This window comes from Macaca nemestrina, chromosome 10 (assembly GCF_043159975.1).
Source record: "Macaca nemestrina isolate mMacNem1 chromosome 10, mMacNem.hap1, whole genome shotgun sequence".
Taxonomy (NCBI): Eukaryota; Metazoa; Chordata; class Mammalia; order Primates; family Cercopithecidae; genus Macaca; species Macaca nemestrina.
Window position 1 is genome coordinate 68,047,416 of NC_092134.1, and position 17,102 is coordinate 68,064,517.

The window sequence follows — 17,102 nt, forward strand, 5'->3', positions numbered from 1 at the left end:
ATTGGCTGCCACCAGATTTATGGAGTATGTGGAGCTGACAACACAGGGATGGTGATATCTAAAGAAGCAGAATTCAGGTTAAAGAAAAAATGACAAACTCATTCCTTTCACCGTCCTTCTCAGAAAAAATAAAAACCAAATAAATAATGATACAAAGGATTAATTATCATGAATCAGGTTGATCTAATTAAATGTCCATTGAAGCCTTTACATTGCAGAGAATATAGTTTTCCAACAAAAAAGCCACAAAAATTAAATACATGGAAGGCCAAAATTAAAACTTTAATAAGTACTGAATAATAGACTTTTTAAATAGTAGGGCCAAATTCTTTGACTACCAAACAATAAAACTGAAAAACATTAATAAAAGTAGAACGTAGAAAATTTGGAAATTAAAAAAAAAAAAACACTTCCCTAAATAACTATCATGTTCAAAAGAAAATCAAAACTGCATTTATTTAAAATATAATATTGGGCTGGGCACAGTGGCTCATGCCTAATCCTAGTGCTCTGGGAGACTGAGGCAGGAGGATTGCTTGAAGCCAGGAGTTTGAGACCAGCCTGGACAACATGGCAAGATCCAGTGTCTACAAATTTTTTTTTTAAATCAGCCCGGTATGGTGGTGTGCACCTGTATTCCCTACTACTTGGGAGACTGAGGTAGGAGGTCACTTGAGCCCAGGAGTTCAAAGTTATGGTGAGCTATGATTGTGCCACAGCACTCCAGCCTGGGCAACAGAGAGAGACCCTGCCTCTAAAAAAATAATAAAAATAAGTAAAATATTAAAACTATAGGATTCAGCTAAAGCTCCAATGAAGGAAATTCAGTTTTTAAATGCTCTAGTTCTAAGAAAAAATACAAAATGTAAGTATGTGACATAATGGTACATATGAAATCTGAGAAAATCAATAGGAAATTATTAGAAAGAGAGACTTACATCTATCTGACCCAAACCTCTGCACTTAGCCACTATGCCTCTCTGCTTCCTGGTCAAGTTAGTTTATAAAAGGGGATGAAGAGCCATGTCCCCTCTACTTGCTTCTATTCAATCAAGAAAGATTGCCATAGGCCGGGCGCAGTGGTTCATGCCTGTAATCCCAGCACTTTGGGAGGCCGAGGCAGGCAGATCACGAGGTCAGAAGATCGAGACCATCCTGGCTAACACAGTGAAATCCCATCTCTACTAAAAATACAAAAAAAAAATTAGCATGTCATGGTGGCAGGCGCCTGTAGTCCCAGCTACTCGAGAAGCTGAGGCAGGAGAATGGCATGAACCGGGAAGGCGGAGCTTGCATTGAGCTGAGATCATGCCACTGCACTCCAGCCTGGGTGACAGAGCAAGACTCTGTCTCAAAAAAAATACAAAAAGATTGCTATGGGGAAGGTTGCCTGATTTTTCAGGCTAACCTTGAACAGGATCCTGTAAAAGAAATAAACAAAAACAAAGAATAGAACCATATTCACAAATATTTGTCAGTGTGTTCTCTTCTAAGTTGATTTTTTAAAAAATGATGATCAAATGGAAAATGTCGCTCCTTATTTAAAACTCTAGAAAAATTACACCCTACCCATTAGCAGTATTAGGCTGTTCTCTTAAGTCTGTAGAAAACAGAATGATATCGCTTGAATAAAGTAACGAAAGGTGAATTTGTCTAAATCTAAAATAAATTGGCTTATGTTTGAATATCAAGAGGTCTCTGACTCACCATTTAGATTTAAGTTTTAGTCTGGTTAGGCCTCCTCAGTTAAGTATGCAGGTAAGTTCATGTGAATTTGTATAATGGACCATGGACCAACCAACCAGTGTAAGATTCCATGACAGAAGGACTTGTATCCATCCTGTTCACAGCTATAATCTCAACATCTGGCATATGGTATGCCCAATAAATATATATTGAATGAATGAATAGATGAATAGTCAATATTTTTCTTATTTCCGCTGATAAATGATGCCTAAATGCAGATTTCAATATTCTTATATAAATATTTATATTTTATTTCCTTGTTCATCAATGTTATGAGTTTAAAATAAGAAATTTAAAATGAAGAAATTGAACTGTATGGCTAAAAAGTATTGTCAACATATTCTCATGCTTACAAGAACTGAAAATATCTTCCTTATTAATAGCTCTTGAGGAAGGTTTACTATGTTAGGCAAATTCTCTCATTTGTTAATAAGCTTTCAAAACTCTATTTCCACTACTTTTAAATTCCTCATTTCCCTTCAACTTAGTGACTACCTTAACAGCCCCACTCTATTTTTCCCCGCACTTACGTTTTTGCCTCAAGTTTTAAGTGATTATGTTCTTTGATTTCCTTACCCTGGTGTAGATTCCTTTTTAACTACAGATCCTAAAAGCGACACTAGCTGCTTTTTGTTCCTTTGATTCCACCCCCACCCCCTCCTTCAGCATAATTATATTCTGTTGTGCCTTTTATAATCATGTCTTTTAGGCTCTCCTAACCTTCTACACTCTCGGCTTTATTTAATAGTGAGCTCCCTCCTCAACTCTGCACACTAAACCATGCTCATTAGGTTTCTTAATCCTCCATAATTTGCTTTCATGAAATCTTATACCTTTGAGTTGCTGTGTTCTATGAGCCCATTTCCTTCGTATAGCTATTCCAAGCAGCCCAGAATCAACAAGCACTAAACATAAGCTTATTCACTTTCTCAGCCAACATGACTCCATAGAAAAAAAAAAAAAAATCTTTGTTTTGAATGTTTATGGACCATGAATCTATACCATTTAACTTGGTACTTCATTTTCTCACCCAAACATTGCCTGATAAGGTTAGGAACACAGAATTACAGTACAAGCTGTCCTTAACATCCAGTTATTAACTTATAAATAAGTTAATAAGATAAGGTTAACTTATAAATAAGTTAGATTCTTCTTGGTCAGAAAGCTATTCTACTTTATTGGAACAGAAATAACAATATCCTGATGTTATATTAGTGACTAGTAAATTCCACCTATATCCTTATACCCAGAACTCAGAAGAGAAAAACATCTTTTTTCAGTTATTTTGCAAGAGCTGTGCTTTTCCAAATGGGTTGATTTTGAAAGACAAGCACGTTCTTGAAATTTGGCGACAGAGCCAACTCTTGGTCTTTTCACCCTCATCCTTCACTTTTTCTTCTATCCTACTCATTACTAGTTCATTACCCTTTGCCAATGGGTATGTACAGAGGGCCAAGAGAACATATATTCTGGATTTTTTAAAAACTTCCCAGAGACTTTGGTTTTTGAAAGTATACGTTAGCAGTGGATTGAAAGAGTTAATGAAATTTCCAAAGGTGCCTAGCTTATTTAAACAAAGTTTACACTTCAATCCTGTGCATGTTAACTTGTGATCCTCCCTATCCAGATGACAGAAAGCAAAGCCAGTAAGTTCTTTTATTTAATTGGTTTGCATCCACACAGTGACCTCCAGGGCTCTGTTTATATAGCCTATCATGCAATATGCTCCACAGTTCTCTGCCTCTTTCAAAAGCTTGTTTCTCCTGAGATTTGATATATGGCTTTCATGTTTAATCACTACATTAAACTCAATGCTCTGCTTCCTCCAGCATCAACTAACTTCCCTTCTTGGGAGGTGGGGAGAAGAGTATAGCTTCTTGCTACTTCTGAACATAAAAGGAAGTCTGTTTTACTCTATTAGTAAAATCACCAACTCCACATAATCCTAGGCAAGCCAACATTAGTACATCAACTAGGAAAAGGTATAAAATGGAAACCTTAAAACTCCTTTTAAAAAGAAGTAAGCTGACTGTTCTCAATTGGCAAAGCCAAAAACTTTAGGTGATTGAGTTATAAATCAACAGAAAAGGTTTCTAATCAGTATATTACTCAGTACATAGAGACCACAGCTAAATGGCAGCTGACATTTTAACTCAATTAATTTTGAGAATAGAAAATTTCTGGAGTTCTCAGGTCAGAATTAAGTCAGGGCCTCTGCCTTCTGGTTGAAGGTTTTCTTAACTATACAATTCACCATAAATAGGACTTTCAAAGAGTCTTCAACTGGATATGGACATGAAAATGCCACAATCCTTTACACAATCATGTGTATGTGACTCAAATTTCTAAAATAGATGAAAACCTCAAAACTTTGACTCCTTTTAATAAATCAAGACCATCTATAATTTCCAGATTGTAAAAATCACATGAAATGTATATATTTTGCTTTAAAATATTTCAAGCAAAAAAAAAAAAAGTTAAAACAAATTCGGCAAAGAATTAACAAAAGTAACATTTAGATGATGACTATATAGGTGCTAATCACACCATACTTTCTACTTTTATACATGGTTGAAATTTTTTCATTATAAAAAATTGTGAACTTAAAAAGCACAAGAGGTTGTTTGAGGATTTGCATTTGTAAAAAAAAAAACAAAGATGTGATTCTGATCAGAAAAAATTTTAATCAATTTCTAGGAAAATAATCATTTGGTATACAATCAACAAATGAAACTTTTTACCATGTGCTGACAATGAAAACTTTCCTTCCTTTCTCCTGAATCTCACTCCACAGCATAAAACTTATTTACATAAACTAAAAATGTTGTGCAGTAAGCTCTGCATAAGTTGGGTACTCTCCTTGATATACTTTGTGTGTGGGGGCGGGGGAGGTATGTGGGTGTATGTGTATACACACACACACATATAATTTAACTTTGAAATCCTTTCCATTATGGCTAGTCACTGACCATGGTATTTATTTTTTATGGGTTTTTTTTTCTTAGTAAGATTGGCATATTCCTTCATTTAAAAATCTTACTTTGTCACAGCTGTATACAACATTAGACAGACATAGTTTACTTTCTGTATTTGATGAACAATAGAGAATCTGAACCCATGAAAGTCACACATTTAATTGTTCCAATATGCTACCTTATTTCATTTTTTTTTTTTTTAAGATGGAGTCTCGCTCTTGTCGCCCAGGCTGGAGTGCAGTGGCAAGATCTCGGCTCACCGCAAGCTCCGCCTCCTGGACTCAAGTGATTCTCCTGCCTCAGCCTCCTGAGTAGTTGGGACTACAGGCACGTGCCACCACGTCCAGCTAATTATTTTTGTATTTTTGGTAGAGACGGGGTTTCCCTGTGTTAGCCAGGATGGTCTCAATCTCCTGACCTTGCGATCCACCTGCCTCTGCCTCCCAAAGTGCTGGGGATTACAGACGTGAGCCACTGTGCCCGGCCCTGTGCTACCTTATTTCTAACCAAAATTTTAGAATTTATGTTATAGGATGCCAAAGAATATATTTCTAACTTCCTTTGTCATGATTCTTTCAGTCATAAGCTAAAAGGAGCTTATAAAAAAAAATTCCGTTTCTTAATTTGAAAACATCTGAATTCTTTCCACAACATATTTAAGTTTAAAATTAAAAGAATAAATAAACTTTTAATCAGTCTTCCCCTATAAGACTTTTCAGAGTACAGAACTTTGTAGTTTTCAAAGACATGCAGATGTTGTCCATGATAGATATTTTTTTTTAAATAAGAACTTGAAAAAAAAATAAGTCATGCACAAAATCTTTGGTTACAAGAGTGAAAGATGTGTGCCTGTACAGATGTTATAACTATTTTCATGATAAATACTTACTTTCACTACAGGAATTTAGCAACACACTTTAATTTGGATTTGAAAACTTAACATAAATTGTCTGACTTTGACAATAGCTGCCTAATATTTCAGTTTTGTACACTACTTCCAGGTTCTACCTTAGAAATGAACCTAGTGGACTTATTCATTTTTAAAAGCTATATTCCAGACCCTGTACCCTAAAACCAGTGTCTGACTTGATATTCAGGGAATTACATCAGATCATAATCAAGTGGGTTCTTAATAAATATTTGGTGACTGGCAGGGAAAAAAAGACATGTAATTTTTATGTAAAAATGCACTTTCCATCTACTTCATTCATTTATTTTTAATTATAAAGATTTTAACTGTTAAAAAATGAAAAAGATTTTTTGTCTCGTTTTGAGCCATTTGTGAATCAAGGAGTCAAACAGTTGATACAACGCCATCCCACCTTTAGTCTCTATATGGTCAATGTTTTCAACCAAAATTGTTTATCTTATACTGTCATTCACACACATCTGATTCAGAGGCTGCAGAAGACACAGGATACAAAGATTTCTGGAGTTCTCAAACTGGGTAAATTTGTTAACTCAAATGTACAGACTTTGTAGTTAATGAGTCTCACCAAATTCACAAAACTATACAATAAAAGACAAAGCTTACAAAGAAGAAAAAGTGTGTTGTCCCCTTAACACTACTATCAAAAAGAATATATAGCACTTGTTCCTTTGTGAACATAATAAGTAAAAACATTTTTCAAGTTACAATATAGTGAAACTCAAACCAGAGTAAAAATGTTACTTTTAAATTCAACAAGTTATATATTTTTCTGTAAATTATTTTCTCCTGGAATTCAAAAATTAATGTTTATTTTTTTGTTAGTCTACCAAAGGGCACACATAATTCCTTTGTAGGAGACATGAGGCAATTTTTGTGCTTTAATTGTAAATGCCATCAGAAACTGTGAAGCACATAAATCTCAGCAAGTGACATAATGACATAGTCAAACCTGAGAATTATATAGCTACATTCATGCTTAATGAAAAGAAAATGTCTAATGAGGCTGATATGCCACTGCTTGTGAGAATGTAAATTTTGTCATAATAGATTCAAAATAATGGCTTAAGGTGACCTTCATTTTCTATCACCCATCTAGCAATGAAATTTTTTTTAGAGAAAATAAGCTAGTAAGCCATAGACAAATTTCTATTTCTATTAGCTTGAACTCTCTATAGTTCGCTGAATTAAATGCATCTATCTCCCACATTTGGTGACAACTTAAAGAGAATTTTCAAATTACTCAGGATGCTTTGTCCACTGAGAAAATAATAATCTACTTTGAGCAATTAGCATGTATAACCCCCACCTCTGCTTTTAAAATGAAACTCTGCAGATATAGGGCATGTAATGCTTATTGTAGAGCTATGAAGACTCCAAAGTGAACATCTCAAATTATGATTTGAAGCAGTCAATAGCCCTGCTTTGAGGTGGGACTCACGTTTTGAAAAAAGACTGCCCAGTCTGTTTAAAATCAAAATGTTTCTTGATCTGATTAATTACTCCCCAGAGAATAATGTAAATAAAATATATTCAAAATAGCATTATTAATGTAAACATACCTGAACCGGAGTCAAATTTGGTTTCTGACCTGCAAAGAGAAAGAAAGTTTTTACAATATAAAAACTGTTGTAAAAGAACAGTTATTTCATGGGGAAGGGAGCTGTGGTTGGGAGGGGAGGTCATAGTTACATTTTTCAGTGTATATTTCTAAAATATAAATATATATATGTATTGTAACCATTTTAAATGCATGCATTACCCTAGGCCCTCTAAATATGCAAATATCAATACAGATAGCACAATATGGAAAAGATACTAACGTTTTAAATTTGTTTTTGGGTGAAACAGGATAAAATATGTTTTTTTAAAAGGCACCTGACCTTTACAGATTAACTTGTTTCAGTAAGTTAATAAAGCAATACAAAACCAAATTCATAATTATTCTCTTTATTATTCAAGGTTTGAGAAATTATTCAACACCAAGTAACTTTTCACTAAATTCTTTGGACACAGCAAATGAACCTAGTAACCCCATACATTTAATAATAAGAAGAAAAAATTCTGAGCTCTTGTGGGAACATTATGTTTCAGATATTGGTTAATACTGGTTGTAAATTCAGAAGCCTTTGAAGCTCTCAGTTTGGCTGTGGGAAAACTTCTGTTAGGTAATTACTCTCAAGATGCTGCTGATGTGCTGTCAAGCAGAATTAACCCTATGACTAGGCCTATCTACACAAGCTACTATAAAACAGCATTGTCTATATCTAGCTCTCAAACCAATTAGTGGGCATGCTGCCGTCAGATTTATATCACACATCAACAATCAATAGTATATATGTTCACAGCTGCCACAGCAAGATATAAGAACCGACCAGCAGGAGTCCTGTTAAAGGATGTTACATTGACAGAGAAGATTTTTTTTTCCTGGAGAAATGTAGTTAACTAAGTGGGAAAGGAGATCTCTTTGAAATTATGCCAGGGTACCAAGCATTTTGGAAGCGGTGGCTTTCTGTACCTAAATTAGCCTCAAGAAAAGTTATCAAAGGGGAAAAGGGAAGGATAAGCAAGAAGTTTCCTTGGTCACAAACAATGATTTTCTGAAGTCCTCCCAAACAAAGTTTCAGCTGATACTCATAATTGTATGATTGTGTGTGTGTATATATATATATAAAATATATACACATACGTGTGTAATATGTAATACACACATATACATGTACATGTAAAATTGCATCCATGGTTATCAATCAGCACCGCCGTAATCCTGATGCACATTTCCCCTAAGTCCTCGCCCTACCATAGTCCTCATCTCAACCCTTCTCTTCCATGTCCCTGCCTTCTATTTCAGGTACAAACCCATTTTCATATTTTGCCCTCTCTCCAATTCTGCAAAGCCTTGTCTCATGCCTCCTCTGTGTTTCCACCATCTCTTAGCACAACTCTAACAACACTTGCCACATGTTATCTTGCTGGTTTCCTTGTCTATCTCCCCCACTCAACTACAGTCATGCCTTATATAACCTCTGTAGCCACAACACCTAAATTGGGACGAGAGTTTGTGTTCAAATGTCTGTTAAGATAATATTTTGCATCTATGCATGCCCTTTCTCCTTCTTAACTGTATAGAAGCCAGAGGTGTTCTTCCTTCTGCTTAAGCTTCCCTCCTTCTGGGTCCTAAAATGCATCTCTCATCTCCCTTGAAACCATGCTGTATCAATTACTCCTTTTCTCTGCCTTATTTGCAATATCTGGTTCTCCACAGGTTCCTCTTCCCTTCATCATGTAAGTGCTCCAGAATTGTTTTTAAAGGACTCCTTCAAATCTGTGCCTTGCTTTGTTATCCCTCTTTTGTCTGGCTTTACAATCAAATTGTAATGTAAAAAAGATGTATAGACTATATCCTATATCATCTATCTCCCTTTCCTAATCTCCCAACATATTCAATCCTTGAACCCGTGTGATCTGCCTTTGCTAAGGTTTATCGGAAGCTTCCCAATGTTAAATGCACAAGCCGTGTCACCGTCCTTCCTTTACTAAACCTCTCTCTTTCATCGGACATACTGCCCACTTCTTTCCAGTGTGTCTGTCACTTCCCTTCCTCCTCCTGTCCCTTAAGTATTAGTGAGCACCAGAGTTCAGCCCTCAGGCCACCTGAAACACTGTTCCCACTCTCTAGGGTACACATGTGTCTCAAAATCACCACAGGAGTTTGCTCACCTGCAGGCTCCCAGGACTTCTCCTGGTGATTCTGATTTAGTAGGTGGAGCCTAGAAATTCCCATCTTAATAAACTGTCCAAATGAAGACATTTACTTGACCATATCTTGACCCATATATCCAAATAATAAACAAAATACTACCTGAATGTCACACTGTGGCCTTAAATGGCACACATCAGAAATGATGGCATTATTCTAGATTTCTTCTGCACCCCCAATATCTAATTAGCCATCAAGACCTGTGGATTCTACATCCTTCCCCTCCTCTCTATCTTCACTTTCACCATCTTTAGGCCTTTCCTTGGCTGAATAACATCATAACCAGTGTCCTCCTTCCCTTCAGATCCACCAATAGTGAGCAAGAAGCTTTTCTCTGGCCTTCCTCTGCCTGTGCTCTTTTCCACCAGCCAAGGAGTTCTCTTTTCCACCTGAAGCTCTGATTACCAGGGTCACCATCATTCTCTACCCAAATGGCTGTAAGCTGCTTCTCTGACCTACATGGGCCCCTTCTTCAGGTCAGGTAGTACTACTAGCATGTGTGTACCTCCAGTCCAAGAAGTGGCCAAAAGTTGTCAGCTGAATGAAAGAGCTTGAACCTGAGGGCTGGAGGGACCCCTTGGCCCTAAAAGAATGGAAAAAAGGTGTGCCATAGAAAGCAGGTGCTAGCTGTCTCACTACCCCTTCACATTCCTGCTCAAAGAACTCTTAATGCAAACCCTCCTGTGAGGGTGAGTGGCTGAGAGCACCTGGGGGCCAGAGGTTGCCCTTGGACTGGATTGGCATGAACTAGATCACTTTGGAACTCAATGCCTTTGGGTATAGAAGGAGCAATGGGTGGGGGCCCAGAGCCTCTGGCAGAAATGAAAGAGCCCCTCCCCACGAAAAGAGCAAGAGAAAGGAGGTATTTATCTACAGATTCCATGGCCACTGGAAGAGAAAGCTGAGTGAGCCTTCCCTCCTCTCCTCCAGCTTGGCCCAGTTACCACTGCCCTGGCATTTCCTAGGGTAAATTCATAGTCTTTTGGTGGAAGACAAAATTAATTTTAAATTTGCACTACTCTCAGTTATTTGGTATCATTTTTCATTATAAGATATATGTGTCAAGGTAGGTTGGTGTATCCTTTTCTAACATTTTTTTGCCTTGAGTTTTAAATATTTAGCTATACTGTATGTATCTATGCTACCATTTGTCCTTTTGCCCAGGCCTTGCAAATGTTAGGGCCTAGTAATAAGTCATCATGTAAAAACACAGGCATTACTATGGGTTGTGGACAAAAAGGTTTGAAAGCCACTGACCTGGGGACATTAAGTCCCCACTCCTCTGCATGGCGTATAAAGAGTCCTCCACGATCCAGCTCTCTGATCCATCTCTAACTCACACTTTGTATGCATCACTCCCATCAGATGAAACTACTGCCATATCATTTCTTAATAATCAAGGCTCACGTGAATCATGTTGGCATCCCGCCTGCCCCCATCGCCTCACAGGCTCCTTGCTTCCCCCTCAGTTACCCCACAGTGGGGGCCTGGCACAGCACTCCCCACATGGTGTGGCACTGACACTAAGCTGAGTGAGGTGCACACTGGGTCTCATGCATCTTCATGCTCCCAACACTGAATGCAGCACCTGACACTTAAGAGTTATTTAAAATGTGTAGTATAAATTAACACAAGAACAAATGAATCTGTATATTAATAGAAGGCCAAAAACAAGATAAATGATTAAAATGTCTATAAAATACCTAATTTTGAGATACAAAAAAAAATCATGTCCGTACACTTTTATTCCTCAGATTGTCTTATCTCCTCTAGGCATAGCTGGTCAATACATAAAATATACACGTAAAGTGCAGAGAAAACATCTTCACAAACCAATTAGTGGCCTTGGGTATCAATTAAAAAAAATCTTCAGAATTCTCAGACACAGTACTGAACATTCAAAAGAATACAGCTACTCTTTTTTATAATTAAAACATGATAATAGAAGTTAAAATTGTCAGTATGGGGATAGGGAAAATTGGTCCTTTGTTGTTCTAAGTTAATTCAGATTCCTATTAGATTTTACATACAGACTTAAACACAGAGAGATACAAAGTACTCCTTTATCATCCTATGAATGATGATCATCTCGACTTTTAAATCCCCTTTGAGAAAGGAAGTGAAATATGGATAAGGACGAATATATGGCAAGTGTAAAAAAAGAATACATATCTAATACAGATTGTACAAGAAAAGAAAAGAAGGATGGTCATTCATTCCAAACATATTTTTACGTGTTTATTTTTAGTAGTATACTATGCTAGATGGTAGGGATACAAAATTGCATAAAATAGGATACAAAATTGCATAAAATATGCATAAATATAATTGTGTCTCCACAGACACCCATTTTACCCCGAATTATATACTCATTTCTAAGTTCAAAACTATTCAACCACTTCTTTTGGCAACTGCCAAAAGATGGTGATTACAGCACAGAATGTTACTGCCTTCCAATATTCATCCTCCCCTTTTTAATTTTAGAAAATCTCTGAGTTTTAAGTGGTCACACAGACAATATTTCCACATTATTTCCCAACTGTCTTGTTGCTAGTTGTACCCACATGACTAAGTTCTTGCCAAAAGGATGCAAGCAAAAGCGAGGTGATAACATCTGAGTTATTCCCTTATAGAGAAGGAATGTACCCTTCCTGTCTTTCTGTTCCTTGCCACTGGCTGGAATGTTAATGTAATTCCAGGAGCTGAAGTAGCCATTCTTAGATCATGAGGGGAAAACTGATATTAGAATAGTAAAGCAGTAAGATAGAAGGCACCTATAGAACTGCCATATGAATCTCCAACTGTTATTTTGTTTTTTGTGTGTGTGTGTTCGTTCGTTTGTTTGTTTTTAAGACAGAATCTCACTCTGTTGCCCAGGAGCATGCTATCAGCTCAATGCAACCTCCACCTCCCGGGTTCAAGCAATTCTCCTGCCTCAGTCTCCCAAGTAGCTGGGATTACAGACATGTGCCACCACACCCAGCTAATTTTTCTGTTTTTAGTAGAGATGGGGTTTCATCATGTTGGCCAGGTTGGTCTTGAACTCCTGACCTCAAGTGATCCGCCTGCCTCAGCCTCCCAAAGTGCTGGGATTACAGGTGTGAGCCACCACACCTGGCCCCAAGCTGTTTTTTTTTTTTTAAGCCACCATTATTTTGGAGTCTTGTCAGAACAGTTGAGTCTGTATCCTATCTACCATAGCAATATTGCCACATTTTACAAGATTTAAATAACAACTTCCAAATTTTTAAACCTGAAAATGAACGTTTCAAGAATTGTAAGCCAGAAAGGGTAGACACTAGGAGAATTCAAGTATCGTGTATACTACTTAAATAATTAAATTATGTACTATATGCACTCTTTTGATAATAGAGTTGCAAATTTTCAAAAGAGGTCACTTTTAGTCATTGGTCAGAGCTGTATACTCCTGGACAAATTTATAAAACTACCATTTTATCCTTACAGAGAATAGCCCAGTGTCCACAAAAGTTCTATGTGTATTGAAGCCAAAAGATATTTTATTTTATTTTATTGTCTCTCTTGGGAAATCCACAAAATCTCAGAGAACATTGCTTTTCATTTAATGTTCAACTGTATCAAAAATTTTAAAATGGGAATCATATAAGTATCAAGTACAGAAATTAGCATCACAGAAGGTATCAGAGAAGTGAGGGTGTTGTTCTTAATGCTTTTAACTGATATCAACCAAAGATTCTAGCTGCAGGCAACTGTTAGCGGGAAGGAGCATGGGTGACAGCCTGATTTTTGCCTATAAGCACATTATATATGGCAACTTCACAGCAAGGATTTTGTAAAACAATCCAAGTCAAATAATCTGTCCTGTTGTCCCCTCAACACAAGGAAATTTTTCAAAAATTCCAGTATTTCAGCGTCCTACTTGTAGACCTACAAGGTCTACCAATGTCTTCTACCCCCAGAAGTAATTCAAAGGCCTTCACCGACCAACAACTGGTGAGAACAGCAGTGAATATTTATATGCCCTTTTAATTTACATAAACACAGTATGCTTCCTCTGCGTGGAATGCTTCCTCCTCCCTCCCCTACTCTACTATACCTTAACCCCTTTGCCTACCTAACTTCTGAAACTCTCCACATCTTAGTCTAATTATCAATTATTTGAAGAAGAGTGGGCAGGCTCGATTAAATCCCTTTCATTTCATAGCACCAGTCATTCCTTTGCACTCATCAGAGTTGTAATTGTACATTTGTGCATAATAATTATTTGATCATATTAAAGGAGTTCACTAATAGTGGCGACACTATTAATTGCCTACCTAACAACCTGTCTTAATAACAGTATTCCCATTTTGAAGAGTGCTAAAAAATGTGCACTCCCCAGGGATGAATCATGATTGGACTAAGCCAATCATGGCAACCCTATTTGTTGTCAGTGACTGGTACAAGGAGAAGCACTTAGTCCAGTCCTGAGCAGTGAGAGGAAAGGTAAAGTCTGCTGGTGATGTTTCTCAGAAAGGCTTTTTTCTGCATGAAAAGGAGAAAGATGATTTAGGGAGAAGGCCCTTTTTCTATTCTTTCCCTCTTTCCTGCCTTTGAAAATACCACATAAGGATATGCCACTTAGAACTGATATAGCAATCTTGCAGCCCTGAGAGGAACACCAAGATAGTCACAGAAATCCCAGCTCACAACTCTGATATCATTTCTATTCCAAACCTGCCTTTCTCTAGAGTCCTCACTGAGTTAGATAGTAGGGTCTGGCATTGGCAGTCCACTTTTACTTGGGTATTTCTATCCTTTTAACCCAACATATTAACTGACATTGTTACAGCAGCTGTAGGTTATGAGTTACCTCCTTACTGTGTTTAAAATTTAGGCATCTATGTTACATTTCCATAATAATGATTTAAATAAAAGGTGCCCATTCATTGTATGGTTAATTTTTTAAAAAAACTGAAAAAAATAGAATTTTAAAACCCAGAAATTTAGAAATCAGGATAATCATGAGTAAAAGAGCAGCAAGAATTCAGTCAAGCCACTTTGAAAACATGATACAATTACAACTATTATGACAAATCATGTGGTTTAACAAAATATAGTATTATACATCTTTTAACTTTCATGTGAAAATGAGATTTATGGTTGCTTGGTTAAGATATATCACTAAATTAAATCATGCCAAAGTCTTAAGATTTGCCAATATCAAGAAGGAATAAATCATGTTCCAAGAAGAAGTCTAAATTCATTACAAAATATTAATATCTGGGAGAACAAATTGAGACATAAAAATGACTCAAAGAAACTAAAAGAGCAAAAGGTATATAAAAATACACTTAGATGCTGTGGGCCACATTCATTTTTTCCACAAATTGACTTTTAAGGAAGCAGGCTCCATGTAGGCATCGGAGGTACACACGGTAAGCAAACAGGTCTATTTCTTGTCCATATTCACGTAACAGTTGTGGGAAAAGAGCCAACAGAGACAAACAGAACAAGTCAAGTCCCAGCTCTCCCACTTTCCACCCTATGCAACTTTAGAGAAGTCAATGACGATTTTAAGTCTTACCATCTATAAAACAGGTAACACATTCACCTTTAAGAACGTTTGTGTGGATTAAATGAGATGATACCATAAAGTACCCAGGTGGTCCTGACACATATTAGAAGTTGAGTAAAAGGTAGCTTTCATCGAAACAATGATACTAAGTGAAGTTTACCTATGGCCACGAGCACAACTAGTAATATCATACTCGTGGTACAAATACCAGTAAAGCTAAGTTGTTGTTGTTTTTTTTTAAAGCACTACATTATAAAAGAAAGAATTATTACTTTGGTTAAGATCTTATGTGAGGTGAAACTTCAATATGGATGCCAAAATGATGTAGAAAAACAATAAGAGAATAGTTATAAAAATAGCTGAAGAAATTGGAAATGTTTAAGAGGGAAGGCTAATGGAAAATAATATAAATGACCTGATTATGCAATATGGAAAGGCAATCTTATTTGTTCTTAAAACACAAATAAAACATTCTCCCACTAAAACAGTGGCACAATGCACTTGAGAGCATAGTGCAGCGAGAATCAGAAGACCTGGATTCTAGGTCAGAAACCTGGACAAATCATTTAACTTGTGAACTCCATTCTTCTCATTAGTGAAATGAGGTTACTGAAGTGAGTCAATGTTGCCCGACACAAGCTATCCCATTAAAAAGGTGAATTACCTATTTTTTTTCCCCCTGCATTCCCAGGAATGAAGAAAGGGGAAAACAGAGAGAAGCGAACAGAGGAAAAAGTAAGCGTGAAGGGATAAAAAGGTGCATCTGTAGAACTCAAGCCTGCAGATAGAGAATGCTGACAAAATAAATAATTTGTAAGGCCATTTTTGGCTCCCAGCTTCTACAATTCTTCCCTAGGCCTTGTTGATATTCACCTTCTCTGAATTCCTGTCTATGTGATTTATGTTTCCTCTAAAATAATGTAATTGTTTCTTGTGTATATTTATATCTCCACAGAGAATGAGGCTTTTTAAAGTCAAGGCCCTTTATCTATTGAGAATAAATTCAAAATGCTAAGAAAATAACATTAAAGAGAACAGAGTACACCTTCATGTTACTGGATGAATTATGTTCCCCCAAAATTCATATGTTGGGGGTTGATATTTTAACCCCTAATATCTCAGAATGTGACTGTATTTGGAAAAAACATTTTAAAAGAGTTAATCAAGTTAAAATGTCATCCAGGGGGACCCTAATCCAATGTGACTGGTGACCTTATGAAAAGAGGAAATTAAGACAGACACACAAGGAGGCAAGGCCAGGGAAGACACAGGGAGAAGATAACCATCTACAAGCCAATGAGAGAGACCTCAGAAGACATCAGACCTGGTGACATCTTGATCTTGGACTTCTCCCCTCCAGAACTGTGAGACAATAAAATTTTGTCAAGTCTCCCAGTCTGTGATACTTTGTTATGGCAGTCCTAGCAAACTCATACATTTCACTTCTTCTACAGTGAGCCACTTAGCAACCCCAAACCTCCAATAAAAGCCAAAAACCTAGAAGTTAGCCAAATCAAACAAAACATATACAGTTCTTCCATACTTTAACTCGTTTTACAAAATGTGTTTTACTTCCCTACTCTTCATCACTATTTTCAAACATATTCTGCCAAAGTGCTTAACCTGCATTTTGGCCATTGGGCAGCTGCTTCTGCAAATTACTGGAGACCACCAGTAGCATGTCAGAAGATTTTAATCAATGGGATCTTTGTCTGTTCATATCACTTTGTGACAATTTCCAATGCATTTATTTGTTTGTGTGTTTGTTTCTCGGTCTTGTCTTTCAAGATTGGTGGTGTGTACACACTTGCCATGTGTTCTCTGGGGGATGAAGCAGATTAGGAGTTAGTAAAATTTACCAGTTTCATACATAATATTTATTCTCTTATATTCCCCAGAAATTTTCATTTCTGCCTTAGGTTGTAATCAGGAATAGAACAATAGAAGTTATGGCTAGCGGGTTAGTTCTAGACACAATTACTGACAGATTCTAAAAGTTTAGAGCTGTAAAAATCTCAGACAAGAGCAATACCGAGTTGACTAGCACTTTGGACACTTCGATAGCCTCTGAGGACATAAATGTGGATGAGATGATAAAGGAGGAGCATCCTTTTCACTTTAAAGAACTCTGTAGAGTTATTTAGAAGGCAAAGAGAG

General features: G+C 36.8%; 1 protein-coding gene across 7 annotated transcripts in view; it reads right to left on the bottom strand.

The window, feature by feature from the left end:
• Window positions 1-17,102, bottom strand: part of LOC105473442 (methionine sulfoxide reductase B3) — a 194,613-nt gene that overhangs the window by 104,432 nt on the left and 73,079 nt on the right. For all 7 annotated transcript variants that reach the window (XR_011609063.1, XM_011727265.3, XM_011727267.2 and 4 more), the window contains one exon: window positions 7,212-7,240. Coding sequence is in view for 6 of the 7 variants with exons in the window: in XM_011727265.3 (XP_011725567.3) it covers window positions 7,212-7,240 (29 nt within the window). In the remaining variant the exon portion in view is untranslated. The remainder of the gene's footprint in view (window positions 1-7,211; window positions 7,241-17,102) is intronic.